General features: G+C 33.6%; 1 protein-coding gene across 1 annotated transcript; it reads left to right on the forward strand.

Moving 5' to 3' along the window:
- The first annotated feature begins 1,080 nt into the window (after positions 1 to 1,080).
- On the forward strand, positions 1,081 to 17,700 carry Smp_045560 (putative annexin). Its single transcript, XM_018796592.1, has 7 exons — positions 1,081 to 1,108; positions 1,935 to 2,043; positions 4,952 to 5,330; positions 9,714 to 9,900; positions 11,188 to 11,330; positions 14,619 to 14,800; positions 17,095 to 17,700. The coding sequence occupies exons 2-7, from the start codon at positions 1,999 to 2,001 to the stop codon at positions 17,152 to 17,154; spliced, it is 996 nt and encodes a 331-aa protein (XP_018651719.1). The 5' UTR covers positions 1,081 to 1,108; positions 1,935 to 1,998; the 3' UTR covers positions 17,155 to 17,700.
- Positions 17,701 to 24,259: the final 6,559 nt, after the last annotated feature.

A 24,259-nucleotide genomic window follows, 5' to 3' on the forward strand; every position in this document is an offset into this window, starting at 1 on the left:
TACGTAATAATTATATAATGACATATCGATTATAAACAAACATTGAGTGATTGGAAGAAAGAGGACTATAAAAATCAAAGTAATTATTCGGAAATCAAGCAGTTGCTACGTTGTGTAATATATAAAAAAAGAGAACGAACTAACAAAATAAGCAAAGATAGATAGTGGCTAGCAGTGGAATTCAGGACGCGCGTTTCGTCCTATTCGGGACTCGTCAGCCGGAATTAAGGCTATATCGAGGTAATACGCACAGTATACACATATGCCAATAATAGGCTGATCAATCGCAGTCCTAAGCATCAATTAGGAGATTCAACCAAACAAGACCAAGTGAATTTGAACTAAAAAATATTATGATGAATGATCAGTAGTATAATAGTTATGTAAGAATCAAAAGACGAATGTTGAGAATAAATAAAAAACAAAAAATGGAAAAATTACAAAAGTAGTTTATCAAAGTTTTGTTACAAACTCCACTATACCGATGGCCAAGGTAGCAATAGTGGACAAGTTTCTAATATAAAACACTTGACAACTATTCAATCTTTTTAATAGTTGAGATCATGAATTAATTGAAGCTAGACCACCATGGAAAACCTTGAAGAACTGGACGGCCGTTCCGTCTTATTATAGGACTCCTCCCACCTCGCGAGATTGGAACCCAGGACCTATAAGTTTCACGCGCGATCGCTTGACCTCTAGACCACTGAGCCTTTCCATCAAAGATATAACTTGATATGATCTAAGTCAGATATTTGATGATTAGTGTCCATTATTATTATTATTATTATTATTATTATTATTATTTCACTGATTGTTAAGCCGATGTTTGTATATAAAAACTATTCTTAGAATTATTATAATTAAATCAATTTATTTGAATAAAGAACACAGTCCTAGATATTAATTGACATCTTGTAACAAACCGACCAATAAGAATACATGATTATTATATAATTATTGATTATTGATTTTGATAACAAATCAAAATCTAATATCTAAAATCTTAATTTTGATTGGTTGAAATAAACATAACATGAATCCATGATTACTTATATATTCATTTTTAATAACTAAATTGTTCAGACAAATTTGGGAGTATTCGACTGTACGTTTTTGTTTATGTAAATGAATGTTTATGGGTAATTTATATGAAACACTAAAATTTATTGACACTAATCTTTAATCTATGTCGAAAGTTACATATTTCATTGATAATTTAAGTCAGTCAGGCAGCTACAACATAGGACCAGGCACATATATGCATCGGTCCAAGTTGACATACCTCAATAGCACAACAAGATGAACACCGAAATACATAGAAGTAGTTAATTTAGTGGTGTTAATATATGAAAGAAAGGTGCTCTTACCTCTAACAGCATTCAAGATAATTTAAGTAGATACTATAAGTTCAACTCTGATATTCGGATAAATTGAACTAATACAATATATATATATATATGGATTAATCAAAGGAATACTTTCTATCTTTACTTAGAGCAACTTAGAACCTGTTGATGATCATAGAAGAACCTTCGTCTGAATTAGAGGGAATAGCTTCACAGTATCTGGGCGCCGAATTGATGTAGGACATTAAATAGGAATAATATATTTGTAAAATATCAGAGAATGAATTTGAAGTAAATCCAACGGTTCGTCTGGCAATCTGGTCCAAGCTTATTCAAGGATGATCATTTAACATATTTAAAAACGTACTGTTAGGAAACATTATAGATATATCTTAGTTGTAGATTAAGTTTCTTGCATGTTTGAATTAATCATCTGGTAAGTTGGATTTGAGATTATCCTCGAAGTCATTAAACCATCATTAAAACTTACTACTGAACTGATTTCTGAATATGGATTATATCATAACTTTACAATATGCTTCCATGATTATAATTGGTTATTTTAAAGTTCTATTTTCATTACAGATTCTATTCTTGATATATTGATCTAATCGTAAAAGAAGTTTACTTTAGTTGAATTCAACGAAATATGGCTGGAAATTTAGGATTTAATGTTGGGTCATGTGGTTCAAATGTAAGTTGATTTATTCTTAATTAATGTTATTTTGGTTAGAATCATACCTAGAAGCACTGAACGGCCGTTTCGTCCTATTGTGGAACACCTCAGCAGTGCACATCCACGATCCCGCCTCGCGAGACATTAACACCGTTGGATTTCGCCCAACCCAGAGGTCTATCGGTTAAGTGCTCGCGCGCGAGACTGGTAGGTCCTGGGTTCGAATCTCACAGGGTGGGATCGTGGATGCTCGCTACTGAGGAGTCTCATAATAGAACGAAACGGCCGTCCAGTGCTTCCAGGTTTTCCATGGTGATCTAGCTTCATTTGACTCATGATCTCAACTATATAAAATTACTAAATTCTCCACAAAACCCACTTCTGATAATTAATTTATTGACTTAATGATTTTTAAAAATCATGTTTTACCATTTCCCTGAATGCTAACCTTTGATTTTTTTAATATAATGATATATAACTCATTTGTTGGTAGGTAGCCTTCACCTTAGATTAATTTCATTTGGGATACCATTAAAAATCAAGGTATACTGAACAGCTGTTTTATTTCCTTTCATGATTTTTCGGCAGTACGCAGCTGTCATTCCATTAAGGGTAGATTGTAGTATGTTAAGGTCTTTCAGTGAACACCTAACTACCAAGATCACGGGTTCAAATCCCAATAATCTAACTTTTACCACCACCGACACAGTGTGATGATCATTCAGCTCCATTGGTGATAACTGTTTCACTCTTTACATGTTTGAACGTCTACCATTCATGACTTCTCACTGGAACTTTAGAAATTTCTCAAAGTAAATCACTGGTGAACTGACCAATATATTATAGTAATTTCAATAGATGAAATCATGAGTCAATCGAAGCTAGACCATCATGGAAAACCTAGAAGCACTGGACGTTGGTCTAGCTTCAGTTGACTCATGATCTTAACTATTAAAATTACTATAATATCCACAAAATCCCCTTCTTATACAGACCAATATATGTTTAAGTATAACTCGTTCATCAAGCATAAGTTTATACACCCAGCTTTGAACGAGACAATCTGTCTGAAGGTTAGAGATATGACCCTACTTATAAAAATGATGTAGATGGAATAAAATTAAAAACTATATCTCAGCAGTGAAAATGCGAGTGCATTGATCATTATATCATTGTTATACCTTTTATTTATCATCTTTATTAGCTCTTAAGAAAATCATGGATTTATAAAAGGATCTTTTGACACATCGTTTTTTTGTAGATATCTAAGGGTTTATCTTACTGATTTTGTTATTCAATGAATGATTACTAATAATATTTTATGTTGATGAAAACATATGTCAATAGTAAGCATTAAAAAATACATGATGATTAGCTCATTTTAGGGCTGTTTATGCCAGGTTACCGTTAACTATACCTGTGGATCGACCTTAAGCTATGATGTTAATAATGTTGAATTAAAATACGAAATACTCCAAATAATACGAAATGTATCGAAATGTTAATTTGAATAAATGAAAACATCGTGGATTGGTTAGAGCTAGACATTAACACCGTTGGATGCCGGCCAGCTCAGTGGTCTAGAGGTCAAGTGCTCGCGCGTGAGACTGGTAGGTCCTGGGTTCGAATCTCGCGGGGTGGGATCGTGGATGCGAACTGATGAGGAGTCCCACAATAGGACGAAACGGCTGTCCAGTGCTTCCAGGTTTTCTACGGCGGTATAGCTTCAATTGACTCATGATTTCAACTATACATGAAAACATAACAGACAACTAGTCAATTGTTACAATATAGTATTCATTCATCTTTCTGATTATTTTAAATAATCTCAGTTATGTAATTTTCTTGTTTACAGTGGCACTTGATTATAATAACAAACGTTTCAGTAGTTGCAACTGTCTAACTAATCTCTATTACAACTATGTTGTTGCTTACTTAGTAAGCAGAAACAAATATTTCTACAACAGTTTTATGCTACATCTCATATTTTAATCCATACCATTCACTCCCAATGTTATATATATATATATATATATATATATATATTGAGTAGTCATCAGTGTCCAGCTTGTTTAGTTGTTAGCGCTGATATAACTCTGTTGGTTAAGTTGCAATGTGGCCACTAGTCTAAGTGACTTGACATCGCTTGCACTGTTTCGATGTTAGGTAGTAGTTGGTCAGTTACAGAACGAATATTTCGTGCTTATCGTTTGAAACTGTGAAACTAGGTGATCCTGGTTCGAATCCAACAGGAAACATCAGATTCATGATTAATTCAGTTGCACCTCAATACAGAATTCCAAACTACTTGAACCTATGTTCAAGGTTTCTTGTTGACGGCATCCAACAGTCGGACATGACTTATATATATATGATAAAGGATTACATCCATATATTTTGTATACTGTAATTGATCATAAATCAATCATATAGAGAAGCGAAGTAAAAATCCAAATATATAATCGAATAAGTAACTCTGGCTTGATTATAAATTTTGTTTCATAGTTACATATCTCACTATGTTTCTGTATGAGCATCAATACTGGGGTGCAGATAAATCAAGATGGTAAGTCCCAGATAGTACGAAACACTGCTAGTCACTATCTAGTTCTGCTTGAAATAAACAATTCTTAAAAGTTCCCATGATGTATTGTATTTGTGCTTCATATGTGTAGATCAGCTGAAACTTGTTTTTTGTTCTATATCAGTATATTTTGGAAACATTGAGAAATTCGTTGTATTAAACATCTGTTTCTTTCAAGTTTTCGAATTTGTAACAGTACTCACTGTTGATCGAACAAAGGATTGAATGCATTAGCTTCAAGGCCTATGGCTAGTATAGGATATTTTATACCACTGAGTTGAAATCTAGTAATCTAAATTTATTAGTGTTTTTTACTCTTTTGTTTATTTAATTACTTTTTAGGTACATCCAACTCTGTTCCCTGCATCAAATTTCAATCCAGAAAATGATTGTGAACGATTAAGAAATGCTATGGCAGGATTAGGGACAAATGAACAAGATTTAATTGATATAATGGGTCATCGTTCCGCAGATCAGCGTGCAGTTCTTGTAAAAAAATTTAAATCACTGTTTGGAAAAGATTTGATTGAAAATTTTAAATCTGAACTTAGTGGACACTTTTACGACACTATGGAAGCATTGTGTTTAAGTCCATCAGAATTCGATGCCCGTGAATTACACAGAGCTATGAAAGGAGCTGGTACAAATGAATCTGTACTGATTGAGATTCTATGTACTCGGACAAATCATCAATTGAAGCAGATAAAAGAAGCTTATAAACGTAAGTAAAATATAAAATCTTGATAATATCTCGCTTAAAAATTGCCCTGTCTACTGATTTATAAAGTTGAACTTTCCAACATTTCCACTTGTTTCAGAGTGGTTGGATAACTGATCAACATTATCATACCTCTCCTGTTAATTGCCTCTCAATATTGAATACAATATCATATCATAATTGAATATCAAATCGATGGAATCAGTACTCATACTACATACATTTTTGGGTGGATTCTATTTATTGTCCAGGACTTGTCGATAGCACTGAATAAACCCGTCCAAGATTTGGATAGCAATTATGAGTGTAATGAATGGTTATGCAGTGTCTTATCTTCGGAAGAATATGAGTTTCTTCAAAGAAACGGATACTCCTAACTAATAACTCCTAGCATGCAACAAATCCATATATACTGCTCTCTATAGATCACCTCCAAGTACCTTACGTCTTACAGTCTTTCAATAAAGAACAGTAAAACTCTCTTAGGTAATTTTGTGGTTCTTAAAATGAACCACATAAAATAAGATTAAAATTAGTAAATGCAGTGCCAATCTGTATAGAGATTTGCGGAGATTACCTAATTTTGTTGATATCGTGAACTGATTTAAGTTAGATAACCATTGAAAACCTCGAAGGATTGGTTGACTGTTTCACTGAAGCATATGACTATTCCACATCACTTATCCAAAACCCTAATGGAAGTCAGAATATGGACATCTAGCTTCAAGCACGAATACTTAATCATCAAACCACTTAGACAACGTCCAACAGTGTACATGTGTGAGGCAGTTGCCCACCGAAGACAATGGAAAATGGCCACCAAATATCGCCAATCGAATAAAATCAGACATGCACACCACCGGGTTCTGGCTCACTGCCCGAACTCGAGTTCAGAGGTCCCGGGTTCGATCTTCTTTTTTGGAGTCGTAGGTGTTCACTGCCAAGACAGAAAAAGCTATTCAGTACTTACTGTCTTTCAACCGATGTCTAATTTATGTCGGTTCTTGACATCAATAAAGCACAATAGTGTTAGTGGAGATGATGAGAAACTTGAAATTATCTAGAAACAGAAGAGACAAAATAAGAGATAACCTTAGTTACTTTGTGGCCTTCAGCTACATCTTTGACAAATCCTATTTCTGAAAAATCATACCACAGTTTCTGATTATGTTATTTTCTACAAAGGACGGTTTTGATTTATTCAGTAAAATATTCTCTCACTTGATCAGTAAATCTACTCTTTGAAATTTATTCAGCTAAAACAAGAGAATCACTTCAAAAGGCAGATTATCAGTTTCAGTTAATTCTGTCATACAGACCACTTATCTGATTAAAAAACACCATTATAGAGACTAAATCTAAGAAACAAATATATAACAATCTCAAATCCTAATACTTTATGTTTTTAGAGATTTCTAAATTCACAGGTCACTTCATGGTCATACTTTAGATAAACAACTACTGAAAACTAGGAAGCATCGGATTTAGTCCCAGTACAGAACATCTCATCAATTTTCATTTACGACTCTATCATAGATTGAATACTGGACTTTATGTTGTTATTTTTTTCAATATATATATATATATATATTTATATATTCCTTGTCAATGCATAGAGTCAGATGTTATTGTGATTATGAAATGGAATAACTTTTGTACTTGTTTATCATAAGTTTCATTAGAATGTATCTGTTTTCTTTGTTTTCATAAAATGGATTTAATCGATTCATTATTGCGTCTTATCTATTCACATGAAATGTCATACTGTTTTTTTTCTCCAACATCTATCTAACTACAATTGCAGTTGAAAGAGTATATAACTTTATATCATTCTATGAATATACTTTTTAAATATTAGCGGTTTCCAAGAGAAAAAAATATATATACGTATGTCTAGTGTACTGTAGTAATGATAAAAGAATAACTTAAATAATGACATATTTACCTATCAACTGACAACATGATGTTGATAGTCAGGATATGTTTATTTGAGTAGTAAAAACATTTAAATATTTAGTGAACATTATAAGCAGAGATGGGTAGTGGCTAGCAGTGGAATCCAGTTTGACGCGCGTTTCGTCCTATTTGGGACTCGTCAGCTTGATGTACCTGCATCCACTTAAGTGGATAACGTGATGATGTTTGAATCGAACGGTACTGGGTTCGAGTCCCAGAATGGACATCCACTCTGAGATGCAGGTACATATAGCTGACGAGTCCTAAATAGGACGAAACGCACGTCAAAATGGATTCCACTGCTATCCATTATCCATCTTTGCTTATAATGCTTGTGAATTAAGTCTACATCGAGGCAATACGCACAGTATGCACATATGCTAATAAGAGACTGATAAATTTCAGTCCTAAAAATCAATGGGAAGATTCAACCAAACCTTAACAAGTGAATTTATTAAACATTAATGTTTTGTATGCTGTTCTACTGGAGTAAGTACTTAATTACTTCTAAATTTCATTGAATTTCATAATCCATTCATCTGAAGTTGCTTATCAACAAGTACAGATGGCGAATAGATGATTAAGAAAAAAGTTTTTTTTTTGAGTTATTATTCAGTTTATTTGTTAAAATAAGTGTAATCAGCATAAAACATTGAAAATGGGTTAACGAATTCAACATTTATTGGATTGTGCTTATCCCAATGACCATATAATTAATTACCTGAATAGTGATCTAAAAGAGGGTGATATGCACCTTCTACCTGTTAGGCTTACTTAATTACGTATTTACTCCTGTTCATCCTCGTAGTAGAATATAGGTTACACACGAGCATTCTTCATCGAACTTTGTCCTGTGAAATCCTTTCCAGTTTTTTCTAGTTGCTACTCATTCTCTTGATGTCTGTTTTCAATTCCCGACGCAATGTCTTTTTTTGTCTTCCCCCTTTGCGTTTCCATTCAGGATTCCAAGTTAGCGCTTGCCTCATGATGCAGTTTGATGATTCCCATAATATATGTCCTATCCAACTCCAACATCTTTTGCTAATTTCCTCTTTAGGTTGAAGTTGGTTTGTTTTCTCTTACAATAGACTTTCGCTGGTGATATCCAGTCAATGGACATTCAGTATCTTACTTAGATAATTGTTTATAACTACTTGTACCTATTTGACGACGGTTATGGTAGTTCTCCAAGTTTCAGCTCCTTACAATAGAACTAACTGTCTTGACGTTTGTATTGAAGATTCACTGAACTACTGAGTTCAGATAGCTATTAGTTTATACTAGCGAGTACTATGTTGTGTAAATATCAACAACGAGATACAGGTACATCCGGCTGATGTCTCAAAATGGGATGAAATAAGCATTCTGGATCCCGCTGTCAACAAGACTCCATCTACTGTATTCAAGGTTTTATTCGTTTATAAGCCATTGTTCATTTTTCTTTCTTGTGAATTTCTGAATAATAAAAATAAATATCATAAATAACACAAATAAATTACCTTGAATATTATTGAATTCTTCCGGGGTCTTAACTAATACATCTTCATTTAAAACTTCTCTCTTCTATAAACCACCCTTTAGGGAGGGGGTAACTATTGAAATGTTGTGTATTAATCATCCGATCTATTGGATCAACACGCTTCGTTAGTAATAAAAGAATCTCTTAAACATTCGTAGAACATAACTACAAAGACTCAATTTACACCAACAGATGACACAATCCAATAAAGGATTCTCAAAGTTTTATAATTACAATAGATCATACGATGATAATGAATTGAGGTTTATCATCGCATAAATTTACAATATAAAAAACACAAATACGTAATATGTACGCCCCCAAATGCCATGGTACGGCCGAGAGTGGGGGGAGTCTGCTCTCCCTCTCGAAATCCTTTCACATGGCTACGCGTTTATAGCCTCTGCCAAGGAAGTCCTACTCACTGACTTCTCGTGACATTACTGTTGCTTACGAAATTGAGAGGACTAAAAGCGAATGTCCGGTGCTTTAACCGGGTTGGTGGACACGGAAAGTTCACCTACGGGAGTTGGAAAACCCTGATTCCAAACCAATGGTGCACATGGGCTCCAGTATCCTGAGGGAACAAATGGCGTATGAATCAATCGTTGATCACCGGCTTCCATGGAACTGCATCTCCTCACGATGCTCCACTGACTTGTGAATTAGATCTTTAGGTCAAAGCCTCCGGTTGTGGCGCCGTAAGAAAACCACCTGCTTCGGTTTGGGCACCCGGGCAGTATCACAACCCTCACACAAATCGAATGAGATTTGTGTGGCGCATATATATCTGGTGCTTCCTTGTGCCAATATTTATGTGTTTAAATAAATAAATAAATAAATGTAATATGTACAATTAATTACATTTTTCTTAATAATAAGGGTTTCCTAATTTACTTTATTAATTGTAGTATTCACTGGACGTAATCTTGAAAGTGATGTAAGTGGTGATACATCTGGAGATTTTAAACATTTATGTATTGCATTGTTACAAGCAAGCAGAGATGAATCTACACATGTTGATCTACAACTTGCACATAAAGATGCTGAAGCCCTATATCAAGCAGGTGAGAAAAAATGGGGAACTGATGAATCAAAGTGAGTATAAATTATTTCATACAAGTTATTTAATATAGTTCATTTTTTATATTATAAAGTCAATCACAACTATAAATAATTTTAGTTGTTTGGGTAAGTTTATCTAGTCATGTTGTATCAGAGCAACGTCATCGTCAGCTATATAAGTTGAAATCATAACTTCATTATGCTGTTTAATTTAAACATAGCATATATTAAGGAATGTGTTGATCATTGTGTTACATGTAATATGTTTAAGCTCTAAATTCATTTTGTATTGTTTGTTTGAATCTTTCCATTGATGTTTAGGACTGTAAGTGATCAGTCCCAAATCGGACGAAACACGCGTCTCTGGATGTATATAGAAGTGTTTTATCCATAGTTCCATCGATACCAAAAGTTATCTTCGATATTTGTTTATTTGTCTTTCAAAATTTCAAGTCATTGAACAACTTCTGTATTAAGTACACTTCTGTTTACTCGTCTCTGAGCCACACTCCAGTTGCTTGAGTGGTATCCGGCTGGATAAAGCAAATAAATTGGAACAAGGGTGAAGTCTGCAACGTATTGAGTAAAGATTTAGTACCTTATAACTAATAAGCTATCACCCATAGACTAAAAACAGATACTTTTGAAGGTTCAATAACTTTATCATGCCCAAAACAGTTAATTATTGATTCCAGAATATTTTTCCCGTTTATAAATCAGTTTGCTGCATAAGCCTTTGTTTCTAAATGGCTAGACGAAAATATTTATGACTTACTAGTTGAAACAATCGATTTTCAAACAGTTGTTTGAAGAGTTGGACCCTATTTTAGTTAACAATTTGTGGGTCCTAATGATATCACTGCTTTTTAGACAAAATTAAATCTGAAAACCAAGTGCATATAACTGATAAATTGAAAGTTATAGAAAGACGTTTCTTCATCATATATTTGAGTTGTCAGAGATCAGTTGTAGACGAAGTTTTGTAAATAATGTCGATTCCTGTTGACATATGAGTATTGTAATGTATTTTAAGTACTCGAGGTGGATCCTGCGTCAGTAATTTAGAAGGTAAGCAACTACCATAATACAGGAGGTCCTGTGTTCGGCTCCCCAGGTTATAGACATACAGTACTGAGTAATCCCATGTTAGGATGTAGTATCTGTCCAAGCTCTACTGGTTTTCAGTGGTTGTCTAAGATCAATCCCTGATATGTTTAGGTTTAAAGTGTGTTAATTTTTATACTTGTCTATAGTCTTCAGGTAATATTTGTTCTGAATTAAAGTGACTTTATTTATTTTTTATCATTTTGCAAATAATAGATTTATTCAAATTTTTGTTTCACGATCTCCTGAACACTTAAAAGCCGTATGTCGAGAATACAGTAATGTGAGTAAGAAAACTTTAGAAGATGCTTTAAAATCTGAAATGTCAGGAAATTTACTACAGGCTCTTTTGGCCATTGGTATGTCACTATTTTATTCACTTTGTTAGTCATATAATCAGAGTCACAATGATAATAATCGGTATAACATGTAGTTTTTAGCTCACAGTTAGTTATCACTAAGATGTGTTAGATTTACTTTTACAAACTAAATCTGTCAAAGATGTATAGCACAGTTTGCATCACAAACTTAATTTAGTTAGACGATTATGGAAATCAAGGTAGCAATACATTTTCTCCCTTTCGTGATCGTGGGTCCGTACTGTAGAAGAGCGCAATACTAGAACGTAATAGCTGTCTAGTGTTTCCTAGTTTTTAATGGTTATCTAACTGAGGTCATTTCGCAATTTAAACTATAAAAATCAACAATCTTGACAAACAATAAGTAAGGAGATGTCATAGATGTGGACGTTTCAACTTGTTTCTCGTCTAGTACTTCTATTAACATACATCCACCGATGAGTAAAGTTTTATTTCGAATAACAGATAAAAGTTTCAGATCATAATGATAATGTCAGTTGGTTAGTTGTTGTTCTTCATCATGAACAAAGTAATACATAGTAACCTGAAATATCTTTTTTGAAGTGTGTATTTATAACAAGCATTATAATCATATATCTGACAATTTTTATGTCAGTTAATCATAGATCATAACGGTTATCGCTTAAAGCATTAAACCATTCGTTGTCTGCCAATCTATGTCTTGTTTGGATGTGTGTTGTTGTGGGGATCTTTTAAATATTTGGTCAGAAAAAATATTGCAACTCAGTACTTGGTGACTCCTAGGTTTGGGTCTCAACTAAAATATTAATTCTGAAAATTAATAAATAAGATCAAATATGCTTTCTGATTACTCTACCAACTATTAGGATGTGCATAAGGAAGATATTAGTACATCCGATACTGAGATATTCAATTACAGTGGAGATTAGAGAGTTGTATTTTACTCACTGTTAGTGCGAAAGTATACTAGCGTTTATTCGAAGATCAATTTATGTATATATATATATATATATATATATATATATATATATATATATGTCTGTATCGCGTTATATATACTAGTTTTTACAATTGTCAGTTTGTTAGATTTGATGAAATCTAGATTTGTGGAGTTTGTAGTATTTTAACAGTTGGATTCATGAGTCATTTCAGTGCCGCCACTTTTTCAATGGTGGTGCAGCTTCTAGGTTTTCAATGGTAATCTAACATTGATTGATTTATAATCTTAATCAAAACATAAATTCTATACAGCAAATTATTCAGTAACCTCAAGTGGTATCCGACAATGTTGTCCACTATCCCCATTTTTGTTTAACTTCATTGTAGACCTATTCCTGGAAATAACACTGTCCTCGACTGAATTTACAGGGATTGATCTCCTACCGGGGGGTCCACTAATCGACTTAGAATACGCAGATGACATAGTCCTGTTTGGTGAAGACGCTGACAAAATGCAGAGTCTGCTGTTAAAACTTAGTTGTTCGATTCTTATAGATTCTTAATAGTTCTTAAGTAGATATTACACAATGATGAAAAAAACTTTTCTCAAAAGATCATTTCAATAAAGTGTTTTTAACCCAAGTTCAAACATACTTTCTGTATAGATATGAAGAAAAAAAATCATAATTTTTTTAATCACATGTTTGCAAAAATAAATCGATATTGTAGTATTATGCAATAATAATCAATCTGTAATTTCAGGAGAGGGTTTTGTGGATATTATAGTAATTTTATTAGTTGAGAGATAGTAACTCATTGAAGATAAGGGTGGACGGTTGCCCAATTTAGTGGATTGGTTGAAGTTAGACACCAAAAAATTTGGATGCCGGCCAGCTCAGTGATCTAGAGGTTATGCGTTTACGCGCGTGACCGATGGTTCCTGGGTTTTAATGTTGCAGAACGGGATCGTAGATATGTACTGCTGAGGAATCCCACAAAAGAGCGAAACGGCGTCTAGTGCTTCCAGGTTTTCCATGGTGGTCTAGCTTCAATTGTTTTATGATCTCAACTATTAAAATCTATAATTTGCTGTTCTTTTTGTTTGTTTACATATAACAGTTTTTTCTTTGTTAACTAATTTATCATTCAGTTTCAAGATATCCGTTCTAATACGAGTTATTTATTGATAGAAATAACTCTTTTCTAAATCACGTAATAATGAATATTTATTTCAGTCTATTTTTATTTTTCGTGATTTATCAAAGTAACACATTTGTAACATGTAGAAACGCATTAGCTATTTCATCATGTTTTAACAAACGGTTTATTAATAATTACATTTCAATGATAACAATTTAATCATTTGCTAGAGCTTTGTGAACAATTAAAGTTTATCAGAAAAGGAAGGGGGGACGGTTAAGCATTCGTGCACAGAAACCGATAGGTCCTGGGTTCGAGTCCTACCAGCGGGATCGTGGATACTCAGTGCTGAGAAGTACCATACTATGCCATAGAATGCTTTTAGATTTTCCATGTTGGTCTAGCTTTAATTAACTCATGAATTATACTTTAGATTAATCCATTTCTTACCTAACTAAGTTCTGGATATTTTGTGTACCGATGTAAATATTCATGGTTGTGCAATATAGTGAATTAACTGAAGTTAGCAATCGGAATTTTATTTGAGTGACATTAAGATTTTGTACAATAATCCTAAAAAAATCTAACGATTTTAAGTTCGACCCCTATGTACATTTGTAAATATGCAGTGATGAGAAGTTTTGAAGTAAAACAGTTTTCTTATTGATGTTAGCAAGTTAGAAAAATAATAACTTCATACTGACAAATGTCAGATTCTCTCTATTTTGGTGGATATTCATTTTGTTATCAGAAAGAGGTTTTGCGGATATTATAGTAATTTAATAGTTGAGTTCATGAGCCAATTGAAGTTAGATCACCTTGGAAAATCTGAAAGCACTGAACGGCTGTTTCGTCTTAGTGTGGACTCTCAGCAATGCACATCTACGATTCCGTCTCGCAAGATTCAAACACAGGACCTATCTGTTTTGCACGCGAATGCTTAACCTCTAGATCACTGAGCTGGCCGGCATCCAAATGTGTTAATGTCTAACATCCACAGAATTGAGCCACCATCTACCATTGTCTTCAGTGAGTTACTATCTCACAACATATCCGGTTGAACTCCACTGGTCACTGCTTCTCACTTGAACTCCAAAAATAACCCTTGAAACTAGTCCAGTATTTCCAGGTTCTTCATGGTAGTCTATCTTCAGTTGACGCATGAACTCAACTATTATATTCATTTTGTATAAAATTTAACAAAAAGTTTTTTTCCAAACATTTCAGTTCAATGTGCAAATAACAAAGCATTATATTTTGCTGACAAATTAAAAAAATCTATGAAAGGAGCTGGAACTAATGACAGAGATTTAATTCGTATTATAGTGTCACGTTGTGAAATTGATTTACATTTGATTAAGAGAGAATTTTACGATCTAGCTGGTGATTCTTTAGAATCTTGGATTGAAGTAAGTCAAGAATAATTTCTTACTAGTGACTTTATTAGAATTAAATATTTTATTTCAGACGTATATACATATTGTTATCCAATTTGTTAAGATCTTTATGTCGGGCTTTTTACCACGTCAATTATCCACCAATCGAAATACGACTTTTCCAATATATAACTGTGCCAAATCAATGACTTTCAAATAGTATGAGCAGTCTAGCGTCTTTATTGGTCCCATTTCCGCCTAGCTCTTCCGACCGAGTCCAGAACACCAATTACAGCTTCTGCTATGCGAATCATTTATTTCAAGCATACTCCGTTTATATACTAGACAGACAGACCGCATCATACCATAAAATAGATAATAATATTTGTACAAAATCAAGCCACATGTGGCTGTGAACGTGGGATACTATAATCAATAAACTGAATACAATTTAGGGACAGTAAATCGTATAATAATAATTCATAGGTCGAAAAGAAACTTATGATAAGATGAATATACATATACATAATCTAACTACTCAATTGTAAAACATTAGGAATATTTATAGAATAATTGTCCATTAATGGGTCCCGGAAGTTACCCGTATTTATTTCTTCACTAGGATATAACACATATGTATATGATTGTACTTCCAACGTAAACAATGACATATTGAGTGAAACGTTGACTAAGTGCTCGATCGAATTCTTTTAATAGTGTGCCGCGTTTACGATTTCTGACTCACCACCTAACCATAGGATAAGATATGAGTACAGACATTTAATATGATTATATACTAATCCAACCTATCAGTATCCTACATAATATCTTATAAAGATCAATTATGTGCAGTGTATGGTCTGGAGTAAATTTGTTTTACTTTACACTGACACCATGAAAAGAGTAATTTAACAAGCTAAGAATTAAAGAAGTAAAATTATTAGTGTCAATTGTAGTGAATTATTGAACACTGAAATATATTTCAAAACAACTAACAAAACTGGGTAATTAATTGGCTCATTTATGTAAAGTTAGATTTGGTATAAATTACTCTTCAACAATATGTGCTAAAAGACATTGACATTGAATAGGAATAATATATTTGTAAAATCACAGCGAATGAATTTGAAATAAATCCAACGTTTCGCCTAGCAATCCGGTTCAAGCTTTTTCAAGGGAATATAATTTCCTATAATTCTTATTTAATGTCTTACATCAACTCGACGCCTCAAATACTGTGAAACTATTTGCTCTAATTTAGACAAAAATTCTTATATGATCATCAACAGGTCCTAAGTTGCTCTAGGTAAAGATAGAAAGTATTCCTTTGATTATTCCATATATATATATATATATAAGATATTAATATATAATAAAATAACAAAGTATACTATTTCCGGGGTCAATAGGATATAAATGGTGTTGTTTTTGAAATGTCATACATATGACATATGTATGCGATTAGTAGTGAAATTCAAGAATCACATTTCGTCATATTCGGAACAAATTAGCCAGATACAGTTGTATTTCAGTTTTCGTATTCATACTATTATTCTAATCTAGAGTCTTTCACTTGTAACCTCAAAATATTATCTTTTGAACTGTTGAGACCAAATGATCATTAATTTGTTCAATAGATATAAAGTTATGAATTTATTTATTATTTTATTTAAACACATAAATATTGGCACAAGGAAGCACCAGATATGTATGCGCCGCACAAATCTCATTCGATTTGTGTGAGGGTTGTGATACTGCCCGGGTGCCCAAACCGAAGCAGGTGGTTTTCTTACGGCGCCACAACCGGAGGCTTTGACCTAAAGGTCTGATCCACAAGTCAGTGAAGCATCGTGAGGAGATGCAGTTCCATGGAAGCCGGTGATCAACGATTGATTCGTACGCCATTTGTTCCCTCAGGTTACTGGAGCCCATGTGCACCATTGGTTTGGAATGAGGGTTTTCCAGCTCCCCTAGGTGAACTTTCCGTGTCCACCAACCCGGTTAAAGCACCGGATATTCGCTTTCCGTCCTCTCAATTTCGTAAACAACACCCCCGCCACGAGAAGTCAGTGAGTAGGACTTCCCTGACAGAGGCTATATACGCGTGGCCATGTGAGAGGATTTCGAGAGGGAGAGCAGACTCTCCCCACTCTCGGCCGTACCAGGGCATTTGGGGGCATAAAGTTATGAATGAAGTTTAGTAATTTTTCTGTTGTTGATATGAAAGACTACAACTGATCAACCTCTTTTATTTCCTTTTATAAAATGGATAATATTATTATTCTAATCCTTTTTATTGTTATTTTTTTGTGTGTGTTAAACTATAGGGTGATACCAGTGGAGATTATCGTAGTTTGTTATTAGCACTTGTTCGTACAAATTTATAAAAAAAAACAAAAGAGAATATTGACTAGAATGAACGTATTGAATATTAACATTATTTCATAATTAACTGGATCATATTCATTACAAAATGTTATTCTTATTAAATCAGTTTTCTCATTTTTTTTTTCTTTCTTAATTTTCAATGTTGAATATCTTAATTGGTTAAAAAAATATTTAGTTACTATGCATGACTAATCTGGTTTTTTGTTTAATTGTTTTGTTTTTCGCTTACGTCACCTTTTTTTCTACCTTTCTTATTACTATTTATCACTATTATTGTTATCAGTATTACACTAAAGAAACTTCGTATGAACTTTACTTCCTTGAATATTTTGATAAAAAAAAAACAATTCCATAAAATAGATATAATACATCCGTACGTACATGCAAATAATGAATTTTTTTTTATCCGTCCATTCTTATTTCATTAATCTTCATTTGTTATTGTTGTTTGTTTATTTTAGTTTGTTCGTTTGTTTGTTTGTTTTTCACGAATTTCATTTATGAAAATTGATCAATAAATCATTACCATTCGACTTATACATATATCATTATATCTAGTAATGAACCAATAAAAAATTGTTTTGTGTTATTGACCTTGAAAAATAGTTACTATATGGAAACTAGTACAAATCCAATACGAGTGATAATTTTTAAAAAAAAATGGATCAATTAATTTTCCACTTTATTGAATGTAAATCACAAAAGTCATTCAAATAGACCAGTTTATACTTAGATATAATATAAATTTGATGGATAATCTAGAGATGTGATAAAATCTACCGTGAAAAGAAAATAATTCACACTATAATTAGATAAAATATGAGAGATATTAACTCGCTGAAGACAAGTAGTGAAGGGTTGCTCAATTTCGTGGATTGGTTGAAGTTAGACATTAACACCATCGGATGCAGGCCAGCTCAGTGGTCTAGCGGTTAAGAGCTCTCGCGCGAGACTGGTAGGTCCTGGGTTCGACCGTGGATGCGCACTGCTGAGGAGTCCCACAATAGGACGAAATAGCCGTCCAGTTATTTTAGGTTTTCCATGGTGGTCTAGCTTCAAATGACTCATGATTTCAACTATGAAAATACTGAAATTTCTACAAAATCCCATCTGAAAATATAAACGAATGATCTTAAACAAATAATGAATTGTACTGTGTAGTTTATCAAGAAATCATTTTTAATGTTGACTGAACAAGTCTAATTCATTTCTGTTGGCATATGAATTAATGATTGATCATATTATGGAATTAAAAGATGTATTTTCGTTAGCCTTCAAAGTTTAACACACTTAGCATAATTAGCATAATTAATTACTAATATTATATTAAAATAAAGTAATTGAATTCATGGGTCTATTAAAGCTAGATCACCTTGGAAAATCTGGAAGCACTGGACGGTCGTTCCGTCCTAGTATGGGACTCCTCAGCACATGCATCTAAAACCCCGCCAGCGGGGTTCGAATCCTGAAACTTCAGGCTCGCATGCGAACGCTTAACCTCTAGAACAATATGCTGCCCGGCATCCAATGGTGTTAGGGTCTAACATCAATCAATCGACGAAATTGAGCCACCATCCATCATTGTCTTCAGTGAGTCACAACAGAGGAAACGGCCATCTAATGCTTTTAGGTTTTCCGTGGTGATCTAGCTTTAATCGACTCATGAATCCAACCATTAAATTACTACAATCTCCACAAAACCCACTTTCCGTATTAAAATATGCTTATCAGTAACTTAAGTTTATGAAAGTGAGTTTACTAGTCCTTTAATAAGCTTGACTGATTTCATTATCTCATCTTATTAAAATTACGCAACTATCAACAATATTGAATGCATATTAATCACACATCATAACAGAGCACTTGAGATTTTATTAGCAAACGAACACAGATTTTCGCACATCAGTCAATTATATACGTTTTTCTAATTTAGATGAATAGTTATTTTTTCAATCAATAAAATTGTTAAGTACTATGTCGTAGTTTGAACAATAAAATATATGAAATGTAATAATACATTACTTAGATTCGAAACATTAAACAGTGACGGTGTACAATCTTCGACTCCTCAGAATTGTTATAACTTGTGACCGCCTGGATGCCCTGTTAATGTATAACGTGATGATACCGCCAATTAGAGAGCAGTGGATTATCGATCGAACCAATGATACACGAAACCCGTGAGTGCAGTCTAGAGTACCTCTCCGTCCTGCTTTCTGCTTAGCCCAGCCAGTCAAGTTCACAACACCAATCTCAGACTCTGCAATACGAATCATCATATTTCAAACATACTGAGTTTATATACCAATCAAACAAACCACATCGTACCATAAAATAGAAAATAACGTTTGTACAAGATTCAGCCAAATGTGGCTGTGAATAAGGGAGATAGCAAATGATAGGGCATAATTCAAGAATGGTAAATCATATAACAATAGTTTATAGATCAAAATAAAGCTCATAATAAGGGGAACATGAACATGAATAGTTCAGCTATTTAGCAATCATACAATAAAAAAATACATATACTATTGGTTCATAAATAGATCCCAAAGTTACCATTCAATATCTTTATGGAGACATAACAAGAACTATTTTGAGATACATTAACAAATACATAACTGATGTTCAATGTGTTTCTATAGTTTTTCGTATTCAGTTTATGAACTTTGGAAAATTTATAGGTCAATTACAAAATATTATGAAATAATCCATTATCAGAAGGGGTTTTTGTGGAGATTTAGTATACTTCATAGTTGAAAGCGTGAGTCAATCGAAGCTAGACCATCATGGAAAACCTGGACGACCGTTTCGTCCTACTATGAGACTCCTCAGCAGTGCGCATCCACGAACCTGGCTCGCGAGCGAGATTCGAACCCAGGACCTACCAGTCTCGAGCCGAAGCCCTTAACCGATAGACCACTGAGCTGGCATCCAACAGTGTTAATGTCTAACTTCAACTGATCCACGAAGTTGAGCAACCATTCACCAATTTTCTTCAGTGAGTTCCTATCTCACAACAGACGTGGTTTTGAACTCCACTGGTCACTGCTTCTCACTAGAGCCAGCTCAGTGGTCTATCGGTTAAGGGCTCTGGCTCGAGACTGGTAGGTCCTGGGTTCGAGTCTCGCTCGTGAGACGGGTTCGTGGATGCGCACTGCTGAGGAGTCCCATAACAGGACGAAACGGTCGTCCAGTGTTTCCAGGTTTTCCATGGTGGTCTAGCTTCAATTGACTCACGCTTTCAACTATGAAATAATCCATTCATTGTAAGTCTGATTCATAATAGATCGAATCATGTATGATCCATATTTAAACTGTGGTGAATATGAACTTTGATTCAATTTTTTTTAAATTAAATCTATTCGTATAAAATTGTGTGGGATTGGCGCCTGGTATTTCGACCGTTATCATATTAATCAACAGATTAGGTTAAGTTGATAAGAAGTATTTGTATGAGTTTCCAAGGTAAATAATGTTCAAGGTTAAATTAATAAATCCTATAGCAAAGATAAACGTTTTCTGGATGTATCCTTAATAATAAAACATTTTAACTCTCCCTTATTTATTTATTAGGTCACTTTTATATGTTCTAATTATTTCAGATTAGAAATATTATTAGTTTTGAAAAAGGAATCATTCATTCTAGAATTTAAAGGTTTTCGAGAAACAAGGTTAACTACTTAAGAGTAGTATACTAGTGTTCATGAGTAATAAACATACAACACGAAAAACTGACGCTTGGATGATATATTCATTCATTTAATGTTTTGATGTGGCCCATGATTTAAACATTAGCTGATCTTGTTCACTCTTCTAAATCTAAATCATTTACTGATCAGTTCAGGATTAAGAAGAAATATCTATTCAATGCTCTCTGATATTCAATAATTTACTGGTTAATCCTTGTAGTTATTTTAATAGTTGAACTCACGAATCAATCAATGTTAGACCACCATTGTAAACGTGGAAGCACTGGATGGTTTTTACGTCCTAGTATGAAACTCTTGGGCAGTGTGCTTCCACAACCCTTCACACAAGACTCGAAACCAGGACCTTCGGTCTCACGCACAAACCCATAGCATCTAAACCATTTAGCCGGCACCCAACAGTGTTAATTTGTATTTTGTATAGATCCATGAATGGCTACTTAACCATCCATCCATTGTCTAAGGTAGATACCTATCTCTATCCGACCGATCCCATACGAGGACGAAACAACCGTCCAGTGCTTTTAGGTTTTCAGTGGTGGTCTAGGTTACATCGACGCATGAATTCAACTACTAAAATTGCTGTTATATTGATTTATTCAGAGTGAATTCCATTTATTGATTTTTATTGATTATTCAGCATTCAGTCAGTTATTTTAACTGAAATATTTTTAAGCAAAGATGCATAAAAGCCAGTAGTGGAATCCAGGACGCACGTTTCGTCCTATGTGGGACTCGTCAGGTGGATGTACTTGCTAGCCACTATCCGTCTTTGCTTATAATGCTTGTGGCTTAAGGCGAAATTGAGGCAATACGCACAGTATGCACATATACCAATTAGAGACTGACCAGTTGAAGTCCTAAGCATCACTGTGAAGATTCAAACAAGCAATACCAAGAGAATTTAAAAAATTTCTACTTTTGTACTTTTTTTAAAATTTATTATAATAAAAGTCAATTATTAATGATCATTGAGTGATTGACATACAATGGGATAAGGTTAAATGTAAATTCACTTTTCTAGAATCTCTATCAAGAAAGTTCCTGTACAAACTTGACCTTCTTACTTTAGTTAGTGTATAGTGATTATGACTTTAACTCAGTATCTATCATTCTAAACAATAACATGTTATTAACTAAGGTACTGAATGTAGAAATTCACTGGATTTCAGGCCAATAGGAATATCAGCTCACTGGAGTAATAGATGCATCTAAATAATGAATGGAAATAAAATTAAATGAACATCCTGAGTCTCATTACAAATCACACCTTAAATATGCAATAGATTCTTCAAAATCATCCACCTGAGCTACAAATCTCCACTATTTCAAAATCATATGACCGTAGTACGCTTCTCGTTGTTCGAAAATGGGAGAATCTCGCCGAAAGACAGGCTTCCATTAGAGAACAACTGTATTTTCTCCACGAGTGTCTTCGTCAGCATGTTTAACATGACCAGACCATCCAGCTCAGAGAACAAACTCCAAATGAGCTACAAATCTTTTTCACTATTTCAAAGAAACTAATTCTGTGACGCTTTAGAGATGACATGACATACAAATATTAGTAATTTCATCCCTTATTATCATTTTGATAGTTAGGTTATTTCTCTCTTAACTTCATGGCTACTTTACAACTTCATTTTACGTTTGACGTAAATCTTCAAGATGAGAAAATAGAAATATTACAACGTGTAAATTAAAGTACTACTTAACATGAGGTTCAAAATATGGTCAATTATATTTAGGAAAGCTTCAAAAACATAGATTATTGTGTTCCGTTCCCTTTCTGAATTCGTCAGATAGGTATGTCGACGAGACCATAATTTATGGATGAACTAATCAAATTTAGGATAACAGGTCTTGAATTTTGGCACGAAATTTATTCACTCAATCGGCTAAATAGAGTTTTGACATTTTAGCTGATGTCAGTTCGTGATGAAAACCCTAATTCTAATTCCTAACCCTAACCATCAACTATAAATCATAATCCTTATTCTTCAAACTGGTTTGTAACCCTTAGTTATTCCTATTTAGTAGGTGTACATTCTCAAGGTCACTAATACTTCGCTCAAGAGCTGTCCATAAATTATAGTTTCAGTGCTGTATCTGTACCCTAATGTTGATGTTCAAAAATGGGCTATAACATCAACATTTGGATCCAGATAAATCCACTTAATTATTCTCAGCTAGGGAGTAACGCCTGTCTTGGATCCCAATACTATCTATAGTCCATTCACTGTATTCTATTAAACAATATTATTGTTAAAATTTCAGAGTGATACTTTTGTTATTGTTGTTGTCATATTGACTGCATTTTTAGTCACATGTCGATCATTATCAGCTGACTAAGAGAATTTGATTAAAAGTATATTAGTTGTTAGATTTTTTATGAAGTTACAGTTTATAAACATGTATCTAATCTAGTGACAGTAACTAAATATTTGGTTTTCCTTAATTGAATGTTTGAAGCTAAATGGGGTTGTTTTTATTAAATCATTCATATTGCAGAAATAGTTCTTGTATCTGTTAAAAGCTTCTTTATTTATTCTGTAATAAATCAGTATTGTGCTTTTAGGTTTGTAGACAACTCTAATTGTTAGTGTCGGGGTGATCCAGAAAATTCCTTGTAAAAAGCTAAAAAAGGCTTTGAAGACGCTGAGAAAACCACTAGGTTTTGTCAGAAACACTTAGAAAGTGAAACATCACATGCCGTGTTACTGATTGAATGATTACCTACACCCATAGTATGTTTAGTAGCGTCCCGAAAATTTCCGGAAGTCCAAGGCCATCTAAAATACTATAAATACCCTATATTTTCAGTACATAAATAAACCTTAGAGTAAAGCGTTTCTTCCATATTCCATGCCTTTTCTCAGATGTTTAAGTCGCTGTGTAGAGTAGCTTGGGGATTACTTGAGAGCTTAGGAAATCGAACTTAGCCTTCAATTGAAAAACTTATCAGGTAGCCGCTAGTTACTTTCGTTTGTTAAACACTATTGAATCTAGCAATAATATTCAGTACATTGCACACGTCTTTTTATCACATTCTACTAATTACTATCGGCTGAGCGTGAAATAACTTTTCAGTTTGTTAGTTAATTATAATGCTCATGACCTTGAACATAATTTCCAATCAATTCGTTTGAAAACTTCAAAATTACAAGTTCTTTGAATAGTTCATTCTTCTTTTTTTGTCAAAAAAGTTTAAATAATTCAAATCATGTTTTTCATTATTTTACTCGGTTAATTGTTAATTTGCATAGTTGAAAGTATGAGTCAATTGAAGCTAGATCACCATGGAAAACTTGGAAGCACTGGATGGCTGTTTTGTCCTATTGTGAGACTTTTCAGCGGTGCGCATATGCGATCTAGCCTCGCGAGAGTCGAACCC

This window comes from Schistosoma mansoni, chromosome 4 (assembly GCF_000237925.1).
Source record: "Schistosoma mansoni strain Puerto Rico chromosome 4, complete genome".
Classification (NCBI taxonomy): Eukaryota; Metazoa; Platyhelminthes; class Trematoda; order Strigeidida; family Schistosomatidae; genus Schistosoma; species Schistosoma mansoni.

Coding starts and splice junctions, on each gene's coding strand:
- Smp_045560 (XM_018796592.1), top strand. CDS start 1,999: ATGGCTGGAAATTTAGGATTTAATGTTGGGTCATGTGGTTCAAAT. Junction 2,044..4,951: donor TTGGGTCATGTGGTTCAAAT/GTAAGTTGATTT, acceptor ATTACTTTTTAG/GTACATCCAACTCTGTTCCC. Junction 14,801..17,094: donor CTTTAGAATCTTGGATTGAA/GTAAGTCAAGAA, acceptor GTTAAACTATAG/GGTGATACCAGTGGAGATTA.